Source organism: Microcaecilia unicolor, chromosome 4 (genome assembly GCF_901765095.1).
Source record: "Microcaecilia unicolor chromosome 4, aMicUni1.1, whole genome shotgun sequence".
NCBI lineage: Eukaryota > Metazoa > Chordata > Amphibia > Gymnophiona > Siphonopidae > Microcaecilia > Microcaecilia unicolor.
This window is the reverse complement of record NC_044034.1, coordinates 342,136,602-342,144,443: the sequence shown is the minus strand read 5'-3', so window position 1 is coordinate 342,144,443 and position 7,842 is coordinate 342,136,602. Positions and strand designations below refer to the sequence as shown.

At 45.6% G+C, this 7,842-nt stretch overlaps 1 protein-coding gene across 4 annotated transcripts in view; it reads right to left on the bottom strand.

The window, feature by feature from the left end:
* Positions 1-2,275: 2,275 nt before the first annotated feature.
* LOC115468129 (interferon alpha/beta receptor 2-like) overlaps positions 2,276-7,842 on the bottom strand; it is a 51,000-nt gene continuing 45,433 nt past the window's right edge. Inside the window, exons 8-9 of one of the 4 annotated variants that reach the window (XM_030199663.1) lie at positions 2,826-2,951; positions 2,276-2,479 (exon numbers count right to left, since the gene is read on the bottom strand). In XM_030199663.1, coding sequence (XP_030055523.1) covers positions 2,468-2,479; positions 2,826-2,951 — 138 coding nt within the window. In that variant the 3' untranslated portion in view covers positions 2,276-2,467. Of the gene's footprint in view, positions 2,952-3,271; positions 3,356-7,842 lie in introns of those variants that run through there. The other 3 variants (XM_030199662.1, XM_030199661.1, XM_030199664.1) reach the window with 3 other exon arrangements.

Below are 7,842 nucleotides of genomic sequence, written 5' to 3'. Positions count from 1 at the left end.
TGTGCTGGAACCAGGACTGGAAGCAGAATCTGTGCTGGAACCAGGACTGGAAGCTGAAGCTGTGCTGGAACCAGGACTGGAAGCAGAATCTGTGCTGGAACCAGAACTGGAAGCAGAAGCTGTGCTGGAACCAGAACTGGAAGCAGAATCTGTGCTGGAACCAGGACTGGAAGCTGAAGCTGTGCTGGAACCAGGACTGGAAGCAGAAGCTGTGCTGGAACCAGAACTGGAAGCAGAAGCTGTGCTGGAACCAGGACTGGAAGCTGAAGCTGTGCTGGAACCAGGACTGGAAGCAGAATCTGTGCTGGAACCAGGACTGGAAGCAGAAGCTGTGCTGGAACCAGAACTGGAAGCAGAATCTGTGCTGGAACCAGGACTGGAAGCTGAAGCTGTGCTGGAACCAGGACTGGAAGCAGAATCTGTGCTGGAACCAGGACTGGAAGCTGAGGCTGTGTTAGAACTGGAACCAGAAGCTGTGCAGCAAGTTGAAGCCAGGACTGGAAGCAGGAGTGGAGCTGGGAACTGGAATCAATATAGCAGCAGGAAAAACGACAGACACTATTTCCCCACAGGCGCCATCAGTTCTGCGCATTAAGTTTGTTGCTACCGGCATCCATATTTTAGTTCCAACAGATGGGACTATAACCAGCATGGTTGCACAGATTGGCTGCTGTTTCACAAGACCCCTGACGAAGGCTTGCGTGCTGAAACACGGCCAGTGTCGGGTACATCTTGTCAGCGCCCCTTACATATTGGACCTGATGAATAAATTGTGTCATTGGCCGTCTTAGAACTGGTCTATGGTGTCTTCCACTCTTTTGTTAGCTCTCTGTCAACCACAGACATAGCTTCTCGAGAAGCCCTAAGTTACTGATATATTCTAATTGCGTGACCTTGATACCCAGGATAAAACAGATACCAAATAGTCCAAGAAGGGGTGAGATCCTAAATATGCATCTGTATTTAAGATTCTTATACAGCACCTTCTTGACGCAAGTGACAATTGAAGCAGTAAATAACATTCAGATAAAACATGATAAAAACGATCCTTCCTTTCACTCCCATCCCATCTCTAAAACAGGGGCGTATCTGAGATTCGGCGGTAAGGGGGGCAGGGGCTAGAGTGAGGGGGCACATTATAACCCCCCTACCGCCGCCACCCCCCCCGTCGTTGTCAACCCTCCCCCGCCTACTGCCAACCCTTTCTCCACCTACTGCCGTCACCTACCCCGAGGTCCGCTCCTGCCGGTTTTTTAAACTATTACTTCAGCTGGCGGGGGACCCCAACCCCCACCAGCCCAGCATGCTGCGACATCGAACTCCATCCAACTGGAAGGATGCATCATGCAGCTTTAACAGCACGAGGATGAAGAAGTTAAAGAACACCTCGGCTGGGCTGGCGGGGGTTGGGTTCCCCTGCCAGCTGAAGTAATAGTTTAAAAAACCGGCAGGAGCGGACCTCGGGAGTAGGTGACGGCGGTAGGCGGGGGAGGGTTAATGGCGGTAGGGGGGTCCAGGGCGAAATCTGCGGGGGCCCAGGCCCCTGTGGCTCCACGTGGATACGCCCCTGCTCTAAAATAACCCTTAGCAGCTAGAACAACCTTCCCCCCAACTCCTCTTTTTAGGCAGGAGCCATATTTCCCGCCACCCCAAAAGAAACCCCATAGTTTAAGTTTCTGAGTTAATTATTCTGATAAGGTATTCCACATCTCAGGCATCACACTTAAAAAAAGCTTTAGATCTTATTAAAGCAAAGGCAAACTAGGCATGTGATTAGGGCCTGAAAAGTTCAGGGAGCCTGGTGTGATGCCTTAATTCAGCCCTGTTAAAAAAAAAAAATCCTCAGAGCTGTGTGCCCTTCACAGCTGATGTGATCACCAGCCCTGAAAAATAGCAGGCATCTTGCCACCCTCTCCCCCCTCCATAGAAGCAGCAAGTATGTAGTTCTGCAATGGGTAAGTTTAAAGGCCCCCCCCCCCAACCCTCCTCTGGGAGGAGAGGACAGAGTTGAAGACAGATGGGATGGGGGTGGGGGAAGAGAGGAGCAAACAGAGAGGGAGAAATGGTCACCCCAAGGGAAAGGGACAGGAGGGAGGGAGGGAAGAGAGATAATGCTTTCAATGGTATATAACATCAAAAATACTTGAATCTAAGAAAATGTGGCATTTTCTTTGGAACTGGAAAATTAGCCAAATTTAATTAATTAAAACATATAAAATCAGGAGAAAAGATCTTCTATTTTCAAATAACTCATCTATAAATGATAAAGAATCACTCACTGGAATGGAAATCAAATTTTATTAGAGACCTCCACAAAGAGTGTGTGCAGAATCAAAGCTTCTGAAACAGGCCAGAGTGAAATAAAGCTGAAGAGGCCTCCAGCTGGCAATGAGCAACAAAATCATCTTTTTGTATTATTTTCCAGGTGGTTCAGCTGGTATTGTACTCCATTTTGTTTGAGGACTGACTACAGCACATCCTAAAAAAAAAAGTCTACAGTCACGAACCAGTCAAGGCAATCCCACGGACCCTGATGCAGGAGGCGAAACTTGGGCCGAAGTCGGGCCGTGGACGGGATTTAGGAGACTGTGACTGCATACCAGACTGCACAGTAGGTCAACGGCAGTAAGGTAAGTAACCCTCAAACTCTATTTCAAATTCTTGAAAGTGGTTTGAGGGTCACAGGACAGTATAAGAGGTTTTTTAGCCAGTGATGATCAGGCAATGCTCCCTAAAGTTGGACTCAACAAAAGGAGCATTTGCCTGGGTTTGAGGCTTTTCCTCTTTATAAGAAGAGCACTTTAAAAAAATACTTTATTAGATACCACAAGATTAGTAGAGGTCACTATATTGTGATTTGATTTTTTGGAGAATGTTTTCGGCTCAGGAGGGTACAGGAGGACAGGTTCTGTGTAGTAGATCCGGTTGTCATAACTTCGACTAGAGTAATTCTGGAAGTAAAGCAAAGCGCATTATTAGAAAGATCACAAAAGCGGATTTACCAATACAGCTGTTACAGGGCACATAATTTTAAACTCTCTAATGTAAATTCATCAATCACTTACTGGTAGTAACAAGATGCACTGTATTAATTTTAGTGGGGAAAGACAAATCTTCCAGCAAGTAGCTTAAAATGAAATGGGAAACCTATGGAGAAATTAACTTGGGAGAGACCAATGGAAAGGGCCCTAGCATTAAGTGGAAAACAAGAAATCTTAAAAGTATTTCTGTACCGTATGACAAATCTGAGAAAATTCAGCAGTATAACAGAAGGTTAACATATTAGTCAAAGCATGTACCTGCTACCTGACCAAGTAGTCTCTGATTTGGAAGTTGTTTTGAAAGTATGTGCTATCTAAGGATGTGCAAAAAAAAAAAAAAAAGCAGTTTACAGATTTTTGGCCTTCCATACCCCCCCCCCCCCTCTCCAATTTTCAGAATTTTTCAATTTGTTTCACACCTTCATTTTAATAAGATTTTTTTTTTTTTGTAATGTGTTTGGAAATGTTTAATGTACACAACCTTACTTTACATCAGAGGTGTCTACGTGGGCGTCTACGTGGGGGGCCACGTGGGCGTCTACGTGGGGGGCCACGTGGGGGTCTACGTGGGGGGCCACGTGGGGGCCCACAGATTAAGCCCTGGCCCCCTCTACATTTGACCCCCCCCCAGCTGCCGCCAGGTACCTTTGCTGGCAGGGGTTCCCCAACCCTTGCCAGCCAAAGAGTCTTCTTCAGCGCCGGTCGACTCCTGCGCCTTCATTGTGTGATGATCTGTTTCTGATGCCTTATGTCCTGCATGCACGTCCTGCCCGTGCATGCATACATACAGGACGTGCACGGTGCAGGACGTCAGGAGTTCAAAACAGATCATCACACAGCGAAGGCGCCGGAGTCGACCGGCGCTGAAGACGACTGTTCCCCCTGCCAGCAAACAAGGTACCTGGCAGTGGTGGCGGGTCAGCTGCCAAACAGTGCCTCCCCCCCACCCCCACCTCGGGCTCTGGACCCCCCTCCCACCGAGGTCTGGCTACACCTCTGCTTTACATTAATTAATTCACAGGTTAGCATGCATTAAATTGATTCTGTGTGTACTGAATTCTTTTTAAGACACTTTAATAAACCACTACCTTTTAACTTGGGTGTGGGGTTTGAAATTGTGAGAAAACAGTGTTAAAAGGTGACAGTGTGTCAGATTGACTGTGTATTTGCATGTCCACCTCGTAGAGAGAGACAGTTTCACTCAGGTCATGACCATATGGTCCACGATGATGATGTGTTAGTCTGTATAATGATCATAATAAATATTTTCACATTTGTGTGTGGTTGTTTGTAAAGTCTACCGTCAGAACAATGTTAAATTTGATTTAAAAAGAATTTGATGTGCTTTTTTAATAGAACTTTAATAAAACCAAACATGCGTTGAATTGAAAAGCTTGGAAAAGAGACGGCTGAGGGGGGATATGATTCAGGTCTACAAAAGTGAGTCGATTTTTCACTCTTTCAAAAAGTACAAAGATGAGGAGACACCCAATGAAATTACATGGAAATACTTTTAAAACAAATAGGAGGAAATATTTTTTCACTCAAAGTATACTTAAGCTCTGGAACTTGTTGCCAGAGGATGTGGTAACAGCAGTTAGCGTATCTAGGTTTAAAAAAGGTTTGAACAAGTTCCTGGAGGAAAAGTCCATAGTCTCCTATTGAGACAGATATGGGGAAGCCACTGCTTGCTCCAGGATTGGTAGCATGGAATGTTGCTACTAGTTGGGTTTCTCTTGTGACCTGGATTGGGCCACTGTTGGAAGAAGGATACTGGGCTAGATGGACCATTGATCTGACCCAGTATGGTTATTCTTATGTGCTTTCCTATGTATGGATTTGGCATTTTTTTCCTGATATTTTAATTTTTCACCTGTTTGGAAAGGCATATCCGAATGACCCAACCTAAGTGACTCAACCCTGCAACACTTCACTATATTGTACTGGACATTGACAAACTTTTACCTCAACCCAACTTGATTGAATCTTATCTTCCCTATCCCAATACAACATTTTATACTAATCCCGTACCGGAATTGGCGAATGCCTTCACGGTATTATGTAAGCAACATTGAGCCTGCAAATATGTTGGAAAATGTGGGATAAAAATGTAACAAATAAATAAATTTTGTAAACCATTCTGAGTTGTTTTAGAAGGGTGGTATATCAAGCATTTTGAACTATTAAACTGTTATGAAAAAGGATGTGTACATCTCTACTGGCTCTACCAGGTATATTTATTTATTGCATTTGTATCCCACATTTTCCCACCTATAGGCGCGGACATTTTCTAAAGCAGAGTACGTTGGAGGGTAGGGAGGGTTCACGACTAGTAACATGATTGGAGAATTCCCTGACAAAAAGTGTGGGAATTCTGAACAGTATAATTATAGTTTGAGGGGTAGATTTCTGTCTTTGGTTGGCTAAGCCACTGTACCACAGTGCTCATGTACTTTGGCTGGCTAAGCCAACCCACCATAACCAAGTAACTGAGAAATGAATTAGGGGACTAAAGAAGCCTTGAGAGAAACAGAAATTTGCCTGATCCTGGCAAAAGAGCTGAGGAGTCAGAGGAAGCCTCGAGGAGTTGGATCCAGGAGGGTCAGGGATGCTAAAAGGGAGGGCGTGATCCCTCCTTTCAGTACCCTTCTCCACCACTGCCAACTCCAGGCTCCGCTCATTCTGCCTTGCCTCACCCTATGCCTGGAACAATCTTCCTCAACCCCTACGCCAAGCCCCCTCCCTACCCATCTTCAAATCTCTGCTTAAAACTCACCTCTTCAATGCTGCTTTCGGCACCTAACCTTTCGAGAAATATAGTATGCCCTATCAGATCGACTCTACACTTGTCTTTTAGATTGTACACCTGTCTTTTAGATTGTAAGCTCCTTGAGCAGGGACTGTCCTTCCATGTTAAACTGTACAGCGCTGCATAACCCTAGTAGCGCTTTAGAAATGTTAAGTAGTAGTAGTAGATACCTGAAGTCTGAGCTTTATTTTCCCCTTTAAAGATACCTGACTGGTGCTTGAGGAGGAAGGGACTGAAAATTTCCTCTTGAGTGGAAGCAGGGCTAGTGTTAGATATTTAGAAGCCCAGAGCAGAAACTGGGGAGGGAACCCTAAGGTACTTCTGCAGACTATGCCTCCTTTAGCTTAAGACAGGCTTAGGGTCCTCTGTGGAATGGCGACCTAAGGCAATTGCCTTGTTTTCCACCCCATAACAACTGCCCTGAGAGTAAAATATAAGAAGCTGACCCCGGATTTAGTAGCAGAGGGTCCAAGATAAGGTGTTTTTCTACTGCAAGGTAGAGGCAGAGAAGAACTGGTGACTGCTTACATGTCACGCTTTGCCTGTTTTTATGAATTCTACATACACAAATATTTAAAGACGCTAAGTAAACTTTCATCTGGTTCAGAACAAAACCCAGCCTGGACTGTGTAATTTTGAGAGTGGAAAGCAACTGGAGGGACTGGTCCCACCAGCTAATGGCGTTCCTCCCTCCCATGAACCCTGAATCCCAGAAGTTATGGCTCTCAGAGGAGAGAACTGAAATATGTACCCCCAGTGTTTCCAAAAACTGAGCATGCTTGGTAAGGGAAAACAGACCAAGAGGGGCTACAGATAGACATTTGTAACCCTATCATATTTGGGAGCTCTTTTGGAACTCATTAATGTCACATGTGCATAGTAGAGTGCTTAATTTATGACTTTGTGTTGTGTCTGTTCTGTACTGGATCCTTGGTTTTCTCTATGCTGAACACTGCCTGGAGTTCCATCATAAGCAGACAATTGGTACATCCTCCAGGGTGACTCCTGGATCCCCTCTGAACCGCAAGGCCTCCGCTCCTGCCAACCGGGCTGCCTGACAGCATGCATTACATAATATCTCCGTAAGGCAATGTTTCACTTTCTCCATTTCCTACACTACTTCCCTGCTATAAACTCTTCTCAGTCTTATTCCCCATCTTAAACCATTACATAACTCAAGACCATACTGCCCATCTCTCTTTTTATCACCTCACCAGATATCTTGTCTTCTGCCTTCTCCTCAGCTATCAAGCTTCAATGTTTTCTTGCTTTAATTCAACCATCTCCATTCTATTTGAATGCAACTCATCTTCATCACAGTCATCATGCCTATCCCTACTGTTCGCCGTACTCTCTTGCTCTCTCTCCTGCTCTCTGCTGGGGCCATCAATCCCAATCTTGGTACTGCAAATCAGCTCTCACCCTATTTGTGCATATCAAACCACAGCCTCTCCCCTATTATTTCTATACCTCTCCTTCCTTTCTTTGCTCCCTTTCTCATGTGCCATGCGAAATGTTGGCTCTGTCTCCAACCAGACTGCCTACATTCAAGATCTCTCTCTCTCTCATACTCTCCATCTTCTGGCTCTTGATTTTTCCCTCCTGAAGACTCTACTTCAGTTACTGTGCTCTGTCATGGAGGATACCTTTACTCCCATACAATCGGCCAGTTGACCATAGCGATGGTGTCCAGCATTTCTCCTCTCTCTCCTCCCCTCCATCCATGTTCATCTCACTTCCTCTCTCTTCCTTCCCCTCCATCCATGTCCAGCATTTCTCCTCTCTCCCTTCGCCTCCATCCATTTGCATCTCCTTTCTCTGTCTTTCCAGCCCTCCACCCTGTCCAACATTTCTCCTCTTCCCTGCCTTCCACTCCATCCATGTCCAGCATTTTTCCTCTCTCTCCTCCATCCATGTGCATCTCCTTCCTGATTTCCCTCTCCTCCATCCACGCCCTGCATTTCTCCTGCCCTCCCCTCCATTCATCCATGT